The following is a 24265-nucleotide window of genomic DNA, read 5'->3' on the forward strand; positions in this document are numbered from 1 at the left end:
AGTAAATAATCGTCTCTAATTGAATCGGGAATATATATATATTCAAACAAAATAGTATCGTTTGAATCCGGTTTTGTGTTTCCGTCTCCTGGATAAAAATGCTATCCAGTAGAAATATATATGGAGTTCTATAAAAATACAATAATACCCACTCACCGCGGCTCTATTGGCAGGAGTTGGTCAGTTTTATTAGCACATCTTTTTAACGGAACCAGTGTTACATTCAAATCAAATCAATTTCATTCAAGTAAACTTCACAATGAAACGTTTTTGAATCGTCGATATTTCAACACTACCACCGTTTCGGAGAGCAGCCTTCAGCGAGAAGAAACGGCAAGAAACTCGCATAGTTGCTCTTTTCATTAATACACTTACTGTTCGTTAAGATAGGGAAACTATTTACATAATTATGAACAGAATTTAAAAAATATATGTACTTTACCGAAATTGAAATGTATTCAACAATGGAAGGGTTTTATTGGTATTTATATTTCAAAAAAGTAATGTTGAAAATGATTCGATACAAGGAGATAGATTTTTTTTTGTCCCAATGCTAATTTGTTATGCAAATATTAATAGACACATTTGACTTAGAGATTGCACATCGAAGATACAATAATTAAACTAGTTATTTTGGCGGGTTCTATCCTAGAAACACATCCAGTGTGACCTAAAATGAAAATGTCATCCATTTCGGTATGCTAATTTGTCTATAAACTTCGCATGGTACTCCGCATCGGTTTCAATTATACAGATATTTTTAGATCCCTCGAATCACTCCTAGAATATTAAGTAAGTGAGAAGGTTTTTGCAATATTACAAAAATTGTTATTTAAATATTCATTACAAAGAGACGACCGATCGATATAAAATTAGTAATTTAAGCTCAATGATTACTGAACTCGTACTGACCGAAATAATTTATTGTTAAAAAAAATATGTGATGTGTTTAATATTTCACATAAACAGTGGCCTATATCTTAGTAAGATATTTAGTTGGACTACTTCTGCTACTACCTCTTCAGAGCAATACATAGTTGTCAATGACTGGGAAATGTAATACCACCACGCTACGTTGGTTTGGGTTGGTGAATATATGCGGTAAAATATCATCACGAAGAGTCACGAAGAGTGAATTACGAGATATGCATCACGAACTATTCTCTAACCGTTGAGGCTACGGCGGCAAATCTCGAAGGTGAAGAATGCCACATATGCAGGACATATTATAGCGGACAAATGTGTGTGTAAACACGGGTGCATTTTCTTTTCCCTCACTCTCATAATCCGATGGGACGGTAAGTTCCAGACGATCGAAAACACTAGAAGCACGTACATTTAACATACCGACTCTGGTGGTTACTGAAAAATTTTCGACTGAAACATCTAATAATCGACCCGACCTTGAGGTTGAACCCAGAACCTAGGGATCTGCGGCTTTATATCTAGCCACTAGACAAACGAGGCAGTTAGCTCATACATCATACAAAATAAATTATAAGCTGAAATAACATACAAGCTCATAAACAATTATTTTTTATAAACATATAATATATTTATATACATTTTCATTTTGATTATGTTACACAATAGAATAATGTTATATGTAAATAGATAATGTATTACCTGAAAACATTGGCATGGTTAACTCCGGGTGTAGCTGAGAGAGCTGTCGTGACAGATACAGCTGCGAGCGACAGTAGGTCGTGCATAACAGTACGTCCAGCGTGCCTCGCCCTTTCTCCGACGCTAGGGGATCGAATAGATAATTAGTAACATTCGACAGTATTTACGCACATTAACAGAGAACAACAAGGACGTTATTACACAATACAATATCGAAAACACAAACTAAAAAAATAAATCACGAAAACATTTCATGCAAATGTGGATAGATAGATTTATATGAAGCTGCTCTAACATAATAAAAATATTCAAACGAAAAAACTATAAAATTATTTCTTTACAAATAATACAAATATTATATAATAAAAGAAATGTAAGTATTATTCTTATTTAAAGTTAAAGTTTTATTTTAAGTTCTTATATAAAACTTAAACATAATACTTTATTTTTAAACCTACTTTATTTCAAACGAAACAATAGGAGTGAAAGGTAGGAGTTTTGGTGAGTTTATTGTAATAATAGATTTTTTAAGCTCTGATGTTGCTCAGAAAACTCTACGAGATCACATTGAATCTTTTATGAATTAGTTATTGTTATTATATTTAGCAAACTTGATACATCAACGGCACCTTATAGAGTAAAAGTAGAAAGAAAGAGTAGAAATCCTTCACCCCTAAGGGGGTAAAACGTGTTATGGAAGTTTGTATGAAACTCCTATTTTTTTTTAAAGTAAGAGACTTGAAATTTAAAATGTATGCTCTATAGATGATGTGGAGGAGTACTAATAATGTAGTATTAAAATCAACCCCGTTTTGGGGTTAAAACAGGGGAAGGTCGTTTGTATGAAAGTCTATATAGTTTGTATAAATGATATTTAATTATAAGAATTATTGAAAACAACTACTTACTATAAGGAGGAATGTCTTATTATAACAATAAAAAGTATTTTAGCATGGACCGTGTGGACCGAGTTGTACATACATAATAATATGAATAAAGATTTGTTTGTTTGTAATAGATGAAATTTGAATCTGTTGAACCGATTATCCAGCAATAACAACACCAGTTACAAACTGTAATTATTGCGGATAAATCCGTAGACACAGACTAGTTTTATTTAAATGAATAGAACAGACAGAAATACGCCATTATTATTAATAACTTTAAAGGTACATAATTAAAATGATGTACTCCTTTAAGTCATAGTAGCTTCTTGTTTTTTATAGCTTTAAACAAAAATACATATATACTTTTTATTTTCAAACCCAAAAATGAAACGTTCAGTAGAGAATCACTGTAACTACAGTTCTAGTTCTGTGTCCGTTAACAGCTTTCATTAAATTTCAATGTAATGGTTCGAAGCGAGAAAAAACCCATTTTGATTCTAATTAACACGAGGAGGTCCGATAATAATCCAAATTCTTATTGAGACGAAAAATGTAATACTTATTATATTGCAATTAATATATGTCATACAACTCTCGTAACAATTACTTAGTTTAAATAAGTTATAAAGTACAATCAAAGAGTATATTATCCGTTAATTTTTTTGGCTAGTGTTTTATCTAATGAATAATATGCTTTTTAATGGTTGGTTTAGTTAATTTACCCCCGTGTACATAGCGCAATTAAATGCTCCGACACACATACTATTCACAAATCAAAATTACTATTTCGTTAAACAGTAAAATACGAATGCACTGTATTAGTAAAAATGCGTGGTCGGCCGTGTCCAAGTATTAGGATGCATCGAGCCTGCGCTGCAAAGGGTCCTTTGCCGGTGACCGACGCGCACTTAATCTGCTCTCTTTAAAAGCAGCTCCGAGCCCGCGTAGCGGCAGTTGTTAACGGACAGGCGCGGCGGGCGCACGCCGCGCCATGGATTCTAATATGTCCCTCGGGACGATAGCTAACTTTACAACTATTACGGAGAGTCCAATTATTGGCGCCAACCAAACCGAATTCGATCTTTGGGCAGTTCAAATGGTCAGCTCGTTTTATCTATATTATACTCCAATGCTAGTGTTCCTTGGTGTAATTGGTAATTTAGTATCAATTTACGTTTTTTACATCAGTAAGTTAAGACTACAATCGACAAGTCAGTACCTCTCGGCTTTGGCCTTATCGGACACCGTATTTCTTCTGCAATTGACCCCGCCATGGCTTAGCGCAACACAGATCACTGGTATATTCCATCGAGGAGGCTTCTGTCAGGTTTTCGTGTATATATCATACGTCTCTTGTTGTCTAAGTGCATGGCTGGTCGTGTCTTTTACACTCGAGCGTTTTGTTGCCGTCATATATCCGCTCAGACGCAACGCAGTGTGCACGGTGGCAAGGGCTCGATATGTTATCATCTCGATTGTACTGGCGTCCTTAATTTTGAATATACCGGTGTTGCGATTCGCAGTACCCAGCCATAACGATTGCAACATAGACAGAGAGTATTTGGATCACGCAGCACGATTCAATTTAGTGGACACGATAGTATCGTTTACGATACCTCTCGCTGGCATAGTAATTCTGAACTCATGGATCATGTTCGGCGTGTGGCGACTGGAGAGGACGCGCCGGCGGCTGATGAAAGCAGAGCGGCCGCGAGGCCGACGGCGCGCTAGATGCACGCGGCTGCTAGCATGCCAACGCGCGCAACAGAGGGTCACGCGGATGCTTCTGATAGTCTCTTCCGTATTCGTAATTCTCAACCTCCCTGCTTATACGTTTCGGGTGCTGGCGTACGCCTACGATTTGGTGAGTATGCTTTGCGAAAAACTGTATGTTTCGTGTTTTTAATTTGTTACGTTAGAATTGTGTTTTCCAAACATCTGTAGACTATTATTGTTTACAAATGTTTAGTTGCGCTATTGCTGAGCTTTGTTATTACACGTATAATTCTCATAACAACCACGGATGATGTTACTTGCTATTGAAATATCATTATATTATTGATTATTATTGTTTATCACTCAAATCTAAGTCCAATATCCTAAGATAGATTCGACTCAGACGATACCTCGTCATTATTATAATAACAAACCCATTTTTAAGTTGGACATGACTCGCGTTGTCATTACAGCATACACTTAAACTATGAATGTTTATTTTACACAATATAATTTATTTGTAGCACATTATTTGTATAAATGTTAGCTTTCTGCACTCCTCTGTATAAACTTTAAGTTTGCCAAATCACAGATCCGGACTGATACGAGATATGGCAGACTTAAAGTATATACGCGAAATAAGCTTAAAAAGCGTTTTATTATTAATTATATTAAGTGTTTTATTTATTCGTTTTATTATGTAATTATATATCTCTGCGAGTTATTATTCATTAGAAAACTTATTGTTACTTAGTTTTGCTGGCGTAAAAACCATATTAAATATAGAACGTAATGCATTTTTAAATTAATTATAGTTTCAATTGCAATATTTCTTAAAATAGTATACTTAATGATACTCTCACGCTAACTCTAATATCTCATAATTTTGTAATGCGAATATTTTATTTTGGTGCTGGCGCTTTAGTGCGTCATTTATTTATAATAAATCGCCTTTAAGCTGTGCTGCTTCGAATTTCATCAATTGAGATATCAAATTGCTAGACTTAATATGACATGTTAAAAGAAAATTGTAGTTACTCAATCACTATACAACAATTACGTTAGTAATTTTAGAGACGCAGGAGGACTTCTCCAAAACGAATTACTTTAAGCACAGAGCCCGACCAAATAAAACAAAAGTATTTGACAAAGGTTTTGCGAGAGAATTTTTGTTTTTTACCGTGAGTAAGAGCTGAAGAACTATTTGATTAATATGAAACTCGCTTCTAAGATAGGGTACGATTTCAAGTCGGATAGTCTAACGCTAGACTTACTCTATATATCTTACGGTTATATTTAATACATTTTTATGTGCTGCGTTGTTCTAGGGGGCTAAGTATCAAGTTGGGCCAATGATAACTTAAGATAAAAAAATCAACAGAATAAGTAACAAGTGAAAGTTGGCAGCCCCTAGTCTCGCGAGGCACGTGGAGCCTTTTGTCCAGCTCATGAACCATTTCCGGTCGTGTTAGATTGAATAAGAATATATATCTGTGTTTGCGTACATATTTGCTTACTATAACACCTACCCGCCGATAGCTGCTTAGTGATTTGCACATTTGAAAAAAGGTTAGAGAAAAGGCCGTGACGGCATATATTCTCTGTTGTAAATAAATTACTGTAACAATATAGACTTGTTTAGCACTAAATATGCTTAGAGCGTATTATAAAATTTATTAATATCTCTCTTCATATATATACTCACTTGAACGCTGAACTATAAATGCAAGGGCAGGACGGAAAAAATCTCATTTATATTTTCAGTCTTTAATTAATTTTAAATACATTTATCTAGTTAATTATAATTTGGTTGAACATATCGTTTACGCGGCTTGTGTTTGTACATGCGAAGTCGGAACGCGTAGTTTGTTGCAAATAAAACAAAGTCGAGACAGATCATTAATGTAGCGCTCAATGTGTTTTAATGCTCAATTGATGGCGTTGTAAAATTATTTTATCATGTACTCACCCTACCGTTCAATTAACAACTTTAAGTAATTGAGATACCGGTATTCCGATATCAAAGTAAAGTTTCATGCACATATGTAATGCATAGATGTATTGTATAAATTAAAAATTGTCTCCGTCATTTATAAAAGTGATAAATGTTTATTTTTACCTCTGACTGAGTTGAAATTTTGTACAGTTGTTGTCATCACTTGCGTCAAAGTTTGTTTCAAAGAAGTAGCACCGTGACGCGCGAGGCGTAAGTATTCGATAATTGGTAAAAACTTTCTTTGAAGACATTTTACAATGCATGTTGAGGTTTCTTAGTTATAATATTAGTATGGATTAGATCATTAATCTTATTTTTAAATGAATTAAAATTTAATTTAATCTGATTTTTTAATGAATTGCACAAATAACTTCAATTTTTAGCAGTCGCTCGAACTCGAATTAATTTTGATACTTATTTTCGTTTGATTGCTTTTGAAATTCTTTTGCCAAAAACCCAAGCCTGACGGAACCGCAATATGACTTTCAATTTGTATTTCGTCTACAAAACACCAAAATACATGTTACTATTTCTTAAACATATGACGAACGGTTTAAATTGTTTGAATATTACATTTATAGATCAAGAACCATTAACTGTCCGATATAAAGAGCTGATTGAGTGCTTTATGACAGGCTTCCTCGGAAACCTCACTGTCGAATGTAGTAATACGATACGTTTCAAGCTAACTAAAAGGCTATTAATATTACACCGGAGCGCGGCTTTGTACGTTGGTTTGTAAGCGAGATAGATCTATGATCTGGTAATTTAGGGACATTTTTTCATCGGAGGCTTTTGACACATTACTGGATATATTTTGTTTGTTTGTATATATTAATTGTCAATTAATTTATTCATCCATACCCAATCTTCTATATACCCACGCCATTTTCCTTTCATTCGTCAACTAAATTCTATCCATTCACACATTCTACTAGATTGTAGTAGAATTATGATAACCGACAATAACAAACTCAGTGGTTCCTGGTGATATTGATACAAGGTGATAAAGATAGGTTACTAAAATAATTTACAAATTTTTGACGAGATACGTCTATCAGCACGCCCTAGGGGGCAAGGCTCGTACGTCGCGACGGCAAACGACATGACGCTCTCTTTTGCCGACATTGCTCCCTCTTCGCCTCCGAAGTCGACTCCTTTGTTACTTCGTTATTAATTATAATAATAATAATAAAGATATATTGATTTTATAAAATAAACTCTCTTTTTATGTATTTATTTATAACTGAAATAACCATCAATTTCGATATTCTACACCTGTGAGAAGCAAGCAGAGACTGAATTGCTTTTGTTTTTATAATATCAGGATGGAAAAATCGATAGTTAATCAACTTTTAAAAACAGCTAACGTTTATTAAGTTCGGCATATACTATTTTTATGACATAACTATAAATCGTTTTGTCTTTTTATTTATGGAGTATATTTTTATTGTATTTTTTTTTAACTGCGTGCGTAATTATTATTATTATAACATTTGAAAGAACATTTTGCCGCACACGATTTGCCGTCAGTATGAAAGTTCATGTAATAGCCAAGTGCAAAGAACCGTTGAGGCCACTTATAAGAAAAATAGTTCATTACAAAGAAAAATCTTTTCATTTATTCTTATACTCGTATTTTAAACATACCATCTGCTAGTTGAAAACGATGTTCGGTGTCAAAATATAATGTATCGTAATTAATTCGATTATCTCGCTATTCTGGCAACCACGATCGTATAAAATTAGGGCACTATTGTAAATGCATGCGAGTCATCTTTCAAGTGAGTAGCTTTATACAGATCTGCGTATTTATAAGTAAAGCTATATTGCTATATTTGCTTTTAAAAACAATTATATTTATTTTTATGAAAATAAATAATTTGAGCACTAACTATAAAGGACTAAAAAGATCTAAGATTCTAAGAACTAGAAGCTCTTAGAATATTCGAAAATGAAGGTAACAGAGGTTAAATTAAATTGCTTTTACAATTATTATATTCTAAAATAATTTAATATCTTGCTCAATAAAGTACACAGTCATTTAAAGGTTATTTATGGTGCTTCAAGTCCCTGCCCCTCTTAAGTTAAAGGTTTATTAGCAGGGTGCTAATAAATTAATGACTATTAACGTTAAGTATATCAAAGCCGTCACTAACTTTTTAAGGATTAATTTGACAGTTACGTTTGATGGCATGTACGTATCATAGAAAAGAGGTCACAATTGCTATAAATTATAAAAATGAAAACAGCCGTTTAGTTTTTATCTTTACGTAAAATTTCTAAATAAAAAACTGATTAGCATTAAAATTATTATAAAAAAAGAGAAACAAAGTTATTAAATTTTACGATACTCTGCCCTACTGACATTTTTAATTGGCACTGGTTAATGTATACTTATGGAGATTAGAGGTAGGAACCGGGGGTCATTATAGTCGCAAGTGTTCACTTGTAAGCAATAAATAGCAGTTCAAAAACCCTTCAAAACGTCGCTAGCAAAGGCAATGGTATGGTATTTAGCAGTTCTTGATGGATTAGAGTGCGTCGAGATAGAACATTTATTATTTTTGATACTTAGAGCATGTTACACCAATTAGTCTAAATGGTTTTTTTTTAAACATAATATCCTTTAAACGCTTTCTTTGAAGTTTACTCTGTTGCTACTGAATATACCCTAATTTAACGTATTTTAACGGACACTTTTTCATATAAGTGACAATTCTCCTTATCTCTTCACTCATGTGTACATATGTCTACTAAAATGATATCTCGGAGATGTAATGGTCATTAAAATTTAATGAGAATTAGTGAAATACTCATCAGATCTGATTTATGAACCTTTCTGAGTTCGCTCTAATTCCACTTAAAATTAAATAAAATCTTAAGTAAATTATACCTACATTATTTGTAATAAAATTGATCTAAGATAATCGACAAGACTTCTAAGGAATAAAAAACGTAGAAACTATTTACAACGTTCGTGTTTTTTTTATGTCATTGATTGGCGGCCGAGCATATGGGCCACTTGATGGTAAGTGGTCACCATCGACCATAAACAAAGGCGCTGTAAGAAATATTAACCATTTCTTACATCACCTATGCGCCACCAACCTCGGGAACTAAGATGTTATGTCCCTTGTGCCTGTGATTACCCTGGCTCACTCACCCTTCTAACCAGAACACAACAATACAGAGTACTGTTATTTGGCGGTAGAATATCTGATGAGTGGGTGGTACCTACCCAGATGGGCTTGCACAAAGCCCTTCCACCAAGTAAACAAAAGCAAACAAAACTGTTGTGGTAACAAAATCACCTGTAAAAAAATATTACAAGTACAAAATGAACAACTATTTCAGTGCAAAGTAATTTTATAAGCGCGTTTTTTTATAAAGTATTTCTATGTATCTAATCGTACCATTAAATTGAGTAATTGATTATTATTATCGTATTTGTCCATGGCCCGATATGGTCTCTCTAATTTGAATTGAGTGCAGTTTTAATAAAGCCTTCACCTAAGCTTGTAGCAAATTAATTGCACATATGGTGTGATGTTAGCTGACGCAGAGCTTTTTGGACGTTTTTATTTTTTACAGGCTTAGTCAGATGCCCGTGCTATCACAAATACATTTATAAAATATTGCAAAAAGTAATCGTGTGTCTATGTTTAATAAGAATTGTTAATTTAATTTTTACTTATACAAATATTTTATTGGACACTCTCACATACATTACTCTGATCTCAATGTAAGTAGCTAAAGCACTTGTGTTATGGAAAATCAGAAGTAACGACGGTACCACAAACACCCAGACCCAAGACAAAAAAGAAAAATAATGAACTTTTTCTACATCGACTCGGCCGGGAATCGAACCCGGGACCTCGGAGTGGCCCATGAAAACCGGTGTACACACTACTCGACCACGGAGGTCGTCAAATGTGTTAGTCGGCTTGAAATAGTAAAAAAAAAAATGCAGTAAGTTCAGTTTATAAAATGGGACCTGATAGGATTGGATTTAGTTGAAGAAACTTGAGGTTGGTATACGGTCATCTATTTTACTGCAATGACCATGAAGTCTTTCTTAAGGCGGTATATTTCCTGAGTAGCAGTAGACTTACTCGGATATCCAGAAGTTAACAACATGAGTTATACTTTATAGCGACGAACGACTTCAACGCAAAAATAGGATCATCAGGACATCGTAAACGTGGTCACGATCTATCACGGACATCGTTTATCTTCAGACTAATAATCTTACGCGCAGGAGATCGATTTGCTTGGGGTAATCTTGTTTTGGAAAGTTGGACGACATATTTAAATCCAAACTTCTACAGTTCCTTTATAAGCTATTCAACCAAGTGTGTTATGTCTATTCTCATTCATGGTACCAAAACATGATGTCCATGATTCGTCCATGCGGCAAAAGAGCAATAGAGCATATGCGTATGTCTTGTTAATAGTCATCCGAAAGTAAAAATTAGATAAAGTTTGAAATCGTAGGGTATTATATATTATTAGGGTATATAACCTTATCACGGTCGAAAGCGATCGTATATTTGTTCAATCGGGAAGACAGAAAGTTGCTCAAACTCAATACGCATGGTGGCCTAGAGAACCAAGGAGGCCAGTGAACTGCAGAAGAACTATCTGATAGTCAAATGACATCAGTAAAATGTCAGATACCCAATGGCAGCGCTTATCAAATACCGTGAGGATCGGCTCGTCAGCGAGGAGCTCTTTGCCCAGACGTTTTGTAGTAAAAAAAAAACTGTGAGTGTGTCGTAAACCTGTGCTAAAAATAAATGCTTCTACATTTTATTTTTACATAATCGAATTTAAGGCTTATAAATCACGAAACGAATACTACTACGATAACTCGAGACTTGTCTGTTTGTGTACTAGTGTCAATAAAATTTGTTATTTATTCAATGAAAATAAACTTTTTTCACATTATATAGTTGTAAAAATCTTTCTTAGCTTTAGTTGTAAAAATGGAATGTGGAGGGGCGCACCTTCGTGTGTGAATAAAACCATAACTCAAACTTTACTTACGACGCATGCGAGTAAAAGAAGCAACAGGCTTTTGGGTATAAAAACCATTAACCATTAATTAATTTTAATCAAAGTGATTTTTTTAACAAATAGATAGGACAGGCCAATGAGTCACCTGATGGAATGTGGTCACCATAGCCTATGGACATTGTGCTGTAATATATATATATATTTCTAGTAAGGCAGGCTTTATAGGCAACCCCGTAAAAAATATTTAATTTTAATTACATCGGCAAAGCAACAGCATCTTTGGGAGCTAAGATATTATATCTTATTACTGTAGTTACACTGAATAACTCCTCCGGAACACATTGTGTGTTCCCATTTGAAGGGTTTTTTAGCACTAAGTCAATACAGCAGCAATCTGTTTGGCGGTAGATTATCTGATGAGTGGGTGGTACCAACCCAGATGGGCACGAAGCCCTACCACAAAGTATAATAATAAACTATATATAGAATTAAAGAGCTCACAGCTGGCAACAGAAAACAATTTATTCAGAAATATATATCACATTTATAAATGAAGATTGTTCTTTATTTTTTTCTTTATATTAATGAAAATGTCAATAAATTGTATTGTATTGATTGTATCTATAGCTAATCTAGAATATACGTTTATATATATAAAAACTATCAGAACTGTGATGTCTCATCAAATCCGATACGAAATAGTCAAATAAAGGATTTTAAATTGGAAAATCAGTGTTCAAAAATTTTTAGGTTACTGGTACAACCGTGACAAATCCAATCTCACAGAAAAGAAAAAGTAAACACAATGGAAATAGCTGCGTTCGATCTCACTTCATTCACTTTATTTATTCAACAATACAAGTTTACAATATTGTAAAAATATTTTTCAGTACCAGTCTCCTTAAACCAGACATAGGTACCTTTAGACAAAACATAATAATAATAAATTAGTTATATACACCAAAACACGACAAGTCTAAACTAATTTAAATTATGGTGAACACACGGGTTCGTAAATATCCGATATTTGATCTTTATCAGGTATACAAAAACCGATACGATACAGGTAGTGCAAGACTTGACATGACTCTGCTTATTTAGTAGGCGAAAATGATAAACAAAGAGAATAATTGTAAAATCGTTCGGCACGTACGCGTGCGGGGATTCCCGTAACTAACGTTTTGTTTTATATCATTATGATTGATATTATTTATCACAAATAGTTACTATAATAAATCTTATTACATGTCAATGAGTATTAAATTACAATAAAGAGTTAGACGTACTCGTACGTATTACGGTGAATGCTCTGCTAATTTTCTAGTTCGGAAAATAAATAACAGTTAGTAAAAGTTTATTTTTTACTTTTGATTTACGTATGTCGAGTAGTTTATATATATATATATATACAGGGCGTATTCTAGCATTACAATTTATTTGATTAAATTGGTTCAGGCAAGCATTTTTTTTTAAATAATAATCTCTTAGTGATCGAGTCAATGGAATGTTATTTATTAGTCTAGGGGAATTCTATTTAGTCATTTCTTCCTCATATTATTTATCCTCTTAATGCTTAATTTCTTTGATGTATCCTGCTTACTAATTAATAAAAAGTTTTATAAAAATGATTATTATAATTTATTTAGTTTTCAATGAGTCGTCGTAGTTTTATTTTCTGTTACCTTTATATTAATTTATATTAACATTAAATTTATTTATTATTAATATAATTATATTATAGTTATATTATTCGTACGTAGATCAGTCTAAACGATCAAACTTAACTATTTAAACAAGTAATTCAAGAAACAAATATTCTCCCTTAAATTAAACCCCATTTTTGATCTTGTTAGGTTGAGTTATTACTGTCTGCTGAAAAATAAAGGTACAAGTCATAACGTCTTCCATTCCTTTTGAATAGATAAATGAAAACATTGGTCAGATAGCGCAAGGATAATAGAGTTTTAAGAACTTGTAAAAACAAAGAAATTAAAGAATAGTCTTCTATTTTGAATAACATTTACATGATAATAGTAGTTTTTAACCATGACCCTTGACAACGCCACCCCCACTCACTAATCACTATCCACTAATACGTATTCTAAAACCAAATTAATATTGTTTGTTTTTTTTTTATGACTTTTCATTATAAAAGATGATGATTATCATCAGTTGAGTTTTTATGACGTTGACTTGATGATGACGTCGTCCTGACCGCTTTCGATTGCGGCGACTAATCTCAACTCTAGCCAATTATGCAGGATGATATTATGCGATATGCGATTCCACACAGGCGAGTGCGCAAACACTTTCTACACCCTCGCCCTCTTAATCTGATGGTGGAAATGTAACTAATTTACCATTTACAAAATTTATAAAGTTTATTAAGACTAAATTAATAAATAAAGCTTATTATTCATTAAAAGAGTACTGTTTCGAAAAAAAAAACTGCATTGTTAATCTGTTTATTTGAAAAGAGTAACTATGCGAGTTTCTTGCCGTTTCCTCTCGCTGGAGGCTGCTTTCCGAAACGGTGGTAGTATTTTAATATCGACGATTCAAAAACGCTTCGTTGTGAAGTTTACTTGAATAAAATTGATTTGATTTGATTCCGCAAATCCGTCACGGACGGAACGTGATTTAGCGCAGGACCTACGGCTTTTAGGTGTTTCAGACTCCAGGCTGTTAGTGCAAAAGTTTCGCCAGAAAAACTTAATTGAACCCAGGACCATCGGATCTCAAGCTCTATATCTAGCCTAGGCCAACGAGGCACTAACGCACGCATTGATTGATGATGACTGTTGATGAAAGGAGGTTGCTACATTTTCATTAGCTTATTATTGATTCACAGACTAGAAATCTTATAGAAATAATACTCTTGAATCTTCACGTGAAATCTATTTCACGAGAAGATACAAGAGTATTCGGTTAGACAAATCTAATTTCTCGTGACACTAATGAAACCTGAATCAATGGACTAAGCCCGGCCTGCTTTTCGAATGCAATTTGTATTTGGAGTGTATTCCATTTATATTATAAAGTTAAAACTCTAACTTTAAGATATTATTATTAGTATACATGCCCATTCAATTTTTATAAACGAGTTCTTATCGGGTCTGAATTGGGTCGGTGTTTCTTTCCGAACCGGTAGTAGATTATTTTCCTGGCAATCAATAAGTAAGTGTAATGTTTCTATGAAGTTTCTATGAAGATGTTTGACTTTGACTATTAAAATTGTGTTGCTGAACTTTTCAATGTTGTTACTTCGTTAAAAGTATTCGATAAATAACTTGCGTTCTCTTCACAAATAATTTGTCTCCACTCTAAACTTTGACTATTATACATTCTCAAACGTTTAAAATTAGTATTTGATATTTTTTACAAGTACATTGCGTTTGTATTCGCCAACTAGACTGGTTATATAAATAACTGATTTAGTATTAAGCAGTTATATGAATATAATATACAAGTGGGTAGTCCTCTGGAAATGAATGAATGAATGGAAGAGATCGCGATAAAGCTACCTGTTGCTCATCGTGCAACTTGTGTTAATCCAAGTTTCAAATTTAGTTTTAAGTATTGGTGTGTAATAAAGAATAATTGAATAAATATACATCTTTGCGTACTTGAATGTTTATTATTTTCTGTTTATCGTCGAGACTTAGACCTTCGTTTTATTCAAATCCTTTGCTTTTATTTAGTGATTTTCATGCAAACTCGCTGTTAAGCGCTGTATTACTGTGTTGCGTGTATTCGTTTAGTACGTTGTCAGTTACGAAATATAAAAAAGTCACCCTATTTATTTGTTTCCATTATATATTAGTTTAACATACACATCAGTAGACAAAAGTGTAATTAGTAGATATTTCAAAAATAGAAAAAAAAGTACTGCATGTGTATAATGATACCACGAATTAGGTTCTAAGCAGTTTTGATAGACGACATACGGTGTTGTCACCGCCCGATGACATCACAACGATGATGGATCGGGGCTATCTTCAGTCATCAATTGTTTCCCTGGCTCTACTATGACAGATAAATCTAGAGTACTAATTTTGTATGCCGCACTGTAACACATGCTTATATTTACGTCCGAAACAAATACGAAAGATTATTATTATTATGTATTAATGGAGATAATTGTTAATTGTCAACAGAACACGGACGAGATAGGAGGGCGTTGGACTGCTCTGCAACAGTTGTCTGTGATGTTCTTCCATACAAATTTCGCTATCAACTTCATGCTGTACTGTCTCACCGGGCAGAATTTTCGACGAGCTCTGGTACAGTCCGTACCCTGGCTGAGGAGGCGACCTTGTTTGGCAAACGCGTTGAGAGATGATGCTGTTTTGCCACCGAGAACTGGCAGTCTTTCAAGTAAGTGATTTTAGAATATTTAATTATTTTGTCAAGCAGTTGTGTTATGTATTACAATATGCTAATGTTAGTAAGTAGTGGTAAATAAGAATTCAGATTAGGATGGAGTCGTATAATTCGTCAAAACAAACTTCAACGCCACTCCAAGCGGTATTTTTTTAATTTAACGACCATACTTGTAATTCAAAAGAACTACATATTAATTGACACTTGACATTTTTAAAATATACATCACTGTCCTTCTAACGAATACACATCGACCAACAAAAACATTTTAATATGTCTTAGATAGTCGCTACTTTACGCAGCATCGAGAGACAGACCAATAATTTTCTTCCTTACGCAGCTTTTATCAAAAAACCATGGACCGTTGCACTGTTATACATATTATAAACCAATGTCTCACGGTATAATATCGCTTATTTTATGCTTGCCTTTTGTAAGTCGATAAAATAGGTCAGCTAGCTGTTACTTCTTATTATTTCAATTTTATTTTATTCGGACACTTTTAAATGTCTCGAAGTCTATTTTTGGTTATTATTATAAGTTTTGTTACTTTACTAAATAAATCTGCCCATCCTGGGTTGATTTTATGTGCTCTACTTTAGTCAAAGTATAAGCAATTGTTCAATAAGCACCGTCTGACTAAAAACGAAACGAAAGAAGAACCGCAAGAACTATTCAATATAAATATGTTAATTCTACACATTTACGTTGGTAAGCTTTTACGTTTAGTTTAAAATTAAAAATAATCCCGCTAAAGTTTGATAGGGCACCACCCATATTTACCAACCTTTTCGCTACACAAGACACTCAATCACACGAGTACAAATATTAGTTATTATTGATGATATGGGCTACTTCGACTTTATGATACTTCAAGTAGGCCATAAGCGCCTATCAACGAGTAATCCCTACGAATACTCGCTCTTCTTCTGGTATTGCATTAAACATATGAGTATTATAATAAAATTATGAAAAAATCTAATTTTAATATTAAATATTTTGCAAGTAATATCAACTACTTTCGAATTTGGTGAACAAATAAATCATACTGTGCGTAGTATGTTTAAAATAGACCGATATGGTATGACGTAATAGAATACTAATAATAATAATCGAATAGGATTCTAGCACGATGGTATGTTATTGAGGAATACGTTGACTTGCCTTTACATGATGCCACTCTTTATTTAATAACAACGGCCAATATCCGAAAAGTTTACCAAATAACGAACTTTGAACACGACACGAACAAAGAACGTTGGTCAACATTTGATTCCAAATACAGAAACTTTATTTTGAACAGCTTTATCTATTAATTTTTGCCTGATTTTGCATGTATTACTAAAGACTAAGAATTATAGCCACTATATATAGTTTTTTTTAATTGGAACAAAGGATTAAAGATCTCGAGCGTAAATTATATTTATTTCTAGTTAAAAATACGTAATACAAAGAATTCCACGAATTTTTGTCTCACATGAATTCCGGAAATAGTGCAGAATCGTTTGAATGTAGTATGTGGTGGAATATACCAATAGTCTTTACGTCTAGAAAAAAATGTTATGATTTATACAATTCTGTCTTTATGTAAATAGTGCTACAATTATTAGTTTGTGGTCATTTTGTAATTAGTTAGTACAGGAGATATACAATTATATTATTTTAAAAAGGGGTAAGTGAATTTTAGCATTTTTTAACAGCTGGGTCGTTTTCAGCTGAAATGAGTGGCTTGACAGGATAAGGAATAAGTACAAAATAGGAAGTGGCGTCAATTATGGACTAGTTGAGGGGAAATCGTTTAACGTGGTTTGGGATTTACGATTGCATGTGACTGAGAGAGTGTTGATGGATGAAAAGACAGAGGAAGACAAGACCAAAGAAGATGTGAAAGATGTTAAATAGGTGTTACTGTAGAGGAAAAGGCTGACCGAGCGAGTGCCAAGATCCGGTCAATAGGGAGCACCGAGAAACAAACTCATATCGACCACACGCAAATGTAGTTACAAATCAGTCAGTCGCCTTTTATTATGATATTGAAGTATTATACAATGGAATAACTCCGTAGTTTCGGTTTTTTTTACAAAATAAATAGCATAGGTCTTGCATTTATTATGATTTATTTATAGTTGTGTGTATAATTGTAACTTCGATTAGTCGATTTTATTCATACTAATAAATAATTTTCAGACATAATCAATTTTTTTTCATAATTATTTGTGGGACCACGAACTGGGATCTCAGTGTCTTTTGAATACGCAGTATCAAATGTCTTTGATCTTATATTGGTCTTAGTGGTAATTAGCTTATTATATACCTATTTAGTTGCACGATTGCAATACGTTGAGTTATGAGTAAACATTGGCTTCTTCGCAATGCTATGCTAATGCAACTTTGAAATCAATTAACGATGCCTGAGCTACGGAGGACAGATTAAAGCGGCAACCCCGAAACATAACTTGCAGCAATGAGGTTCTATTGATCAAATTTCATTTAAAATTACAAACATTACGCTTACTATTCTATATTTTATTTAAATATCTTTTAATATCATAAATAATTAAGTTTATTTTTATTTATTCTTTAGTCTGCCTTCACGAAAAACTAATAAACTGATTCATATGGCTTTTTAATTACACTCAGCTCACAGTAAACATTCCATACACGTTCTAAAAAGAGAGGAAGACAACTGCGACAAAGTATTAATCCTTGTCAAGATAAATAACATGTCATTTTTGCGTAGATAAAGAATGCTCTTTATACTTTGCAATCCGAACCGGTATTACTTATTTTTAAAAAAGTGAGAAAGTACTAGGGGCGTGTAAAAATACTAGATCAAATTATCACAGAACGGATATTCGCCTGAAAAGCTTTTTTGGTGAATAAAAAGAAACTCGGGATAAAATTTTCTATTTTATCTGACGGAAGGGACGGCTCGTAGATTTTGTAGAATAACATAAAAATTATAATAAATAAGAATTATATACGCGTTGTCATAAAATAAGACAAATATTTACATTGAATCAATCATTTTATTTTATCAAAACAAGAAGGTAACCAATAAATAGGCCACTCTACATTTTTACTTTCCAAATGGTAAGTGGTAATCACCCATAGACTGCAAGTGTCAGAAGCGTAAGCAAATTGCTATAGAGCGTATGCGCCTCCTACTATCAAATCTAAAATGTTAAATCATTGGTGCCTGTAATTACACCGGCTCACTCTCGCTACAAATTGTAACACAACATTACAATGTAATGCTGTTTTGCTGTAGGTTTTGAGAGCGTAACACTTATCCCGGTCGGTAAGGTTGTGCTTGCCTTCCGGGTCTGCTCGAATCACGATGTAATATTTAATTATATAGTGAATTGCAGATACAAGTGTGGTATAATCATAATTACAAACGATAAACCTTTGAAAACTTATAAGTTGTGGTCTTACAAACGTCGCAACTCAATTAAGAAACTCTTAAAGAGTAAGGCGCGTAACGCCGTTAACCTTTCGTACTTCTGCAAATGAAGAATTTCCAGTAATTAAGTTCCGTCAGAGGATGTTTTCGCTGTGAGATATTCCGGTATTTAGCCTCAAGTTATGTTTACCCACACCGACCTGAAGCTGAGTCTGGGTTAGTTTTATTTACATGTGACTTCATTTGAATCATTTTATGATATAAATGTTTACGTTCTGTATATTTGTACGCGACAGTTGGACTGTTGGGTTGGGTGGGACAGTACAGTACAGGATACATAAATATAATTATTACAAGGACTTTTTTTTTTAAAAAGAGTAACCGTATCTTGACCCTCAAGATATTATTGATTTCGGTCGTATCGACAATTTAAACCGGCGGTAGTTTGATATTAAAATTATAATGTCGATTGAAAGATCTACTGGAATAAAATATATTTGATTGGATTTGATTCGTTTCAGCTAAAGTTTTCTTACATTTTCAATTTTTAATTAACCTACTTACAATCACTATGTTTTGTCTGTCAGTTTAGCTACATAGCTGGGTGTATTGTGTTTCCTTAAAAAGTATTTTATAGATAATTTAGAACAATTGCACGATCACATTCCGTTTGAAACTAAAACAGCGGCCGCACGTAGTACATGAATGACAATTGAACATGATTACTTTCATCGCATGGGATGGGGCGCTTAAGCAAAAAGAGAAAATCGCCACCTCATATACAAACAAACCCGCCGGCTACTTTCTAGCAAACAGCACTGAACTGAAAATATGACCCAGACAGAAGTGAGCGTTACTTATCAAGTAATTATTCAAAATACAATTCATTTATTCAAAAAAGCAAGGGACTATTTTGTATTCTTATAAAATATTCAAGCCAATCCTCTTATATCAATAAATCGGTAAGGTTGCTCTTCATCATCGTCTCGCGGATTTTAAAAATCTGAGACACTCAAAATATTTTACAATAATTGGTTCGAACACAATTCAAGAGAAGAGTCGATTATGTTGTGGTACAATAAATTTGGTTCTATTTTTAAACAAAAACAAATTTCTTTATGTGGAAGCAAACGCTTACTTGTTGATAGGAAAAGTCAAACTGCCAACAGTTCAGAAGAGAAAACTTTCAAATCTGAGAAGAATTACAAAAAGTAAACTCAGCGGATTTACATTTTTTTAGTTTCAAGTTTGTGTACGTATCGCATATTAAATAAACTTTCGGTCCGTGATCGTTTCGCCTCAATGTCATCTATCGACTTGTTTATCGTCTAGTAACTTAAAACATTTTAAAGAGACGTCATATTTTCAAATCTTATCCTCTACATACTGTTTTATTAAGAAATGACTTTATTTGACATCTAACAAAGTCTCATTCATCATGTACTTAGTTCCGAATAAAATAATCAGCTTAATGTGAACTGCGAGCACACACGCACGAATGAAATAAGTGTCCCAAATGTCTCCTCCATGGTCCGTTACTTTTACACTGAACGGGTCGATTAGACGACGATGATGATTGAAGGACTATTAAAGAAGCCTTTACTACAATCCTTTTTAGTACACATTTTAATTTAAAAAAACCACTGTCTCCTCAAAATATTAAATAATCCTTTTAACAAATGTATTATCGAATATCGCCGAGTCCGTCGAGACGTTTCCTTATATATTCATTTATTATTTCGATGGCACTTCAGTTTGTTTACAACGAAATCGAAATTTACATGAAATCTGAAGTCCTTGGTTCCGTCAACTTTTACCTTCATACGGTCATCCCTTTTTGAGAAGCAAATGTCAGACTGACGTTCGTTAATATTGCTTGTTAAATGTGTCATACATGCATTCATGAGAAGAGACGGCCCGACAAGGCAATACGTATGTGAAAATCTGTATTAATAACAAATAAAAACAGTGTTTACCTTATCAAGTTCTTAAGGGAAATAAGAATAAAATATATTTGAGAATACTTTGGGTTTTGGTTGTCAACGTCGAAATTATACACAATTTAATCGATCTCACGAGCGGTGAGCTTCTACGCTAAAATTCTAGTTTTAAACAATAAAAAGCAATACAGGTTAGTGAATAAAGCTGTTTAATGTTTTTTAATGACACCCTACGTAGTTAAATAAATGTTTGAAATGTGCAAGGAGCGACGAGTTGATGAAACCAAAACCAAGATGTGGATCTGAGTTGGGGTTGTCGATTCGAAAGAGCAGCTTTACACTGACACTGACAAAACTGTCATTTGCTTATAGAACGTCTCGAACTCAACTCTGCGAAATGAACAGACTGTTTTTCTAAACAAAACTGTAGCTAGAGAAAATGTTTAAACGATCTGTAAACTTTTTTTCCATAATTTATTCACTTTCAAAGATTATCCTTAGTTTTAATATTGAATTTTGCAATTGCTTGCTTTTATCTATACGAATCGATAAAATATATTTTTTTTAATAGTAGTCAACGACGTGTATTTTACCACAGCGGTTTGACGTACCGTAGCGTATTTATATGCGTATTCATTGTTAAATGCTCACACAGTGAATTGTCGAGGAAGGCGACATGCGATATGGTGTACCAGATTTCCACTACGACGCACCTCACATCACTGTCGACGCAAATGACGACGACTATGACAAAACAATAAACCATCAAGGAATTCGTACGATTTAATATCTGACATCAAACGATGTGTCTCAATCAGTATCAGTGTCAGGTCAAAGCATTTACGTGGATGGGAAAATTTAGAAAATGTTCCTTTGTATGCTTTCAAATTAAATAAACCGAAAAATCCTTCCTTAGTTTGCATTTGAATTAGAAAACGTTGTTTTCCTTCAAATATTATTCTATTAGTACGTGGTACGTATAAGATATAAGTATAAGCCGTCATCTGTTATTTGTATTCTGTATTTTTACTCGGTGGGCTTAGTTCGGACCAACTCGCGCGATTACCACCCACTCGTCAAAGATTCTATCGCCATAGTGAGTCGGTAGAATATTTACAAACGTTAAAAGTATAAATCCCTGTGAATACGGATTTTAACTACTATGGTATATAGAACAGACTGACTATTGGGAGTTTATAAGCACTCTGGATTATCTGCATACCATTTTGAAAGATGAATATTAATTATCATAATTTGTTGATACCTTTGTATACTTAACACAACTTATGATTTATCATTAAATTTCCATCGCTTTACGATCAAAAGTTTTAATTATCACTTCGTTAAAATGAAAATAAAAATGATAACGTTTACGAAGACGTCTTAAGTTAAATCGTAACCGAGTCTTGAGGTTCAGGACATCTGATAACACTGATAATTGATACCATAGGCAACGTGATATAAAGCTTTTCATAACAGTTAGCCGAGTTAGAGGTTTACGAGTAAAGTTCATAATGGAATAAATTTCAACCGTTAATCACGGATAAACTATAAAGGAAAATATATCAATTACAGTCGAATATTAATTCGTATGACCATACAATAATTCCCTGACTGTCGACGGTGTAGATGCGTCCATTCAGTAAAGTGGTATCGGCTTAAACGTGTCAACTATATAAATGAAACATATCTAAAAAGTACTGCGACGACTCTCAACGAGCCATTATATAAGAGGCGCGGTCAATTTATTAAAATGGCTTGCAACGAGACCTCTGCTTGTGTGACAGTGTCAACACGCGAACAGGATACATGACACTATTATTTGCCGGATCAAGTGGAAAATTTTCATATTAACGCCACATATGGATACATTAAATTCATTATTACAATGACACACTATTCCAGGCTTGCTTACCAATCGTCATTAAATTTGGTTTTTAATCGCTAATGCTCTATTTATGACATAAGTCTTTATATACATACATGATAGATAGTTAAACAATAAACGAATAATAAGAATGTTGGCACATGAACATTTGAATTAAACATTAACAATTTTTTTTTTATATATAATGGATCGATATCACATTTTAAAAGAATTCAAACTGTCGATAGCGATAGAAAAATAGTCCGTTAATGTGCCATGGTTGGCCAAAGGAGTTTAAGGATCAGATTTTTAGTTTATTTATTTCGATCGATCGAAGAAGATCTGAACAATGTATACCGCCGACGACAAGATAAATACAAATTAATCACATATTATAATTTCGAACCAACTATAAGTTAAGATTTAGGTTTAATCTACTGACATGACACAGCGGATACTAATGACATTATTGAATTAAAAAAGAAACGCTCGTTATATCCTTACAAGAGATCTGATTTGTGAATTACTTTTATCGGATGCGCATCCACACTCAGTGAAATGTATAATTGTAATACGCGTACAAATTATTATTGCAGTCCTTATCAAGGTCGAAAGTTGTAATCGAAGGACGGCATTTAACAACGACTGACTATCAGGTTTGTCCGCAGTATCCTACGCGAGTAATAACACCGAGGCGACGAGCAACTTTGTCGTTTCATCGGTGGCGACTAGCATCAATAACGTCAACAACAACCGGAGCAACTGCAACCGTATCGATCACTTCATCACACGCTGGACGTTCGACAACACCAGGCAACGTCGCGGACTCAACCACCAGAACACAACAATCGATATGCCGATGGAAAATGAGGCGATCGAAATGAGAACGATGGGCGGTATATGACCCCGGAGATACAGGACTACCATTGGTCCTTTATATCGCACAACGGAATTTTGAAACGGGTGTGTGATGGAGGAGTGTTTATATTGTTAAATTATATACAAACAATTCAGCTTCGTGTACGAATGTAGTTTACTTAGATAAAAAAAAAAAAACATTTAGATATTTAAAAAATGTATAAAACATTTCCATACTATTTTTTACCTACACAATGAAGATAGGGCTATTTCAATTACAATCATTCATAGCATTTACATATACATAAAATAACACATGTAATAGGTCGTTGTTAATCGAAGCTGGCGCACTCCTCAAATCACATTCGTCCGATGAGAAGTGCGTATTGTCAGTGCAGACTCGTGTTAAAAAATATATATATATTAAAGATAATATTTAACATTTTGTCGCATATTCGAATACTAAAGAAAGCATATCGTACGTACAAAATATTTCAAGCCCTATAGACAATACTTCACGAATTATATTCATCTACATTACAATACTGAATTGTATTTTTTTTCTTA

At 33.5% G+C, this 24265-nt stretch overlaps 2 protein-coding genes across 5 annotated transcripts in view; one reads left to right on the forward strand and one right to left on the reverse strand.

Moving 5' to 3' along the window:
- LOC125075804 (protein furry) overlaps nucleotides 1-24265 on the reverse strand; it is a 112568-nt gene that overhangs the window by 41846 nt on the left and 46457 nt on the right. For all 3 annotated transcript variants that reach the window (XM_047687573.1, XM_047687574.1, XM_047687572.1), the window contains one exon: nucleotides 1627-1749. In XM_047687573.1, coding sequence (XP_047543529.1) covers nucleotides 1627-1749 — 123 coding nt within the window. The remainder of the gene's footprint in view (nucleotides 1-1626; nucleotides 1750-24265) is intronic.
- On the forward strand, nucleotides 3494-23877 carry LOC125075806 (neuromedin-U receptor 1-like). Of its 2 annotated transcripts, none has more exons than XM_047687576.1 (3): nucleotides 3494-4377; nucleotides 15402-15621; nucleotides 23497-23877. In XM_047687576.1, the coding sequence occupies exons 1-3, from the start codon at nucleotides 3505-3507 to the stop codon at nucleotides 23742-23744; spliced, it is 1341 nt and encodes a 446-aa protein (XP_047543532.1). In that variant the 5' UTR covers nucleotides 3494-3504; the 3' UTR covers nucleotides 23745-23877. The 2 variants fall into 2 exon arrangements, with proteins under 2 accessions (XP_047543532.1, XP_047543533.1); XM_047687577.1 differs by having other exon boundaries at nucleotides 23509-23877.

Source organism: Vanessa atalanta, chromosome Z (genome assembly GCF_905147765.1).
Source record: "Vanessa atalanta chromosome Z, ilVanAtal1.2, whole genome shotgun sequence".
NCBI classification, from domain to species: domain Eukaryota; kingdom Metazoa; phylum Arthropoda; class Insecta; order Lepidoptera; family Nymphalidae; genus Vanessa; species Vanessa atalanta.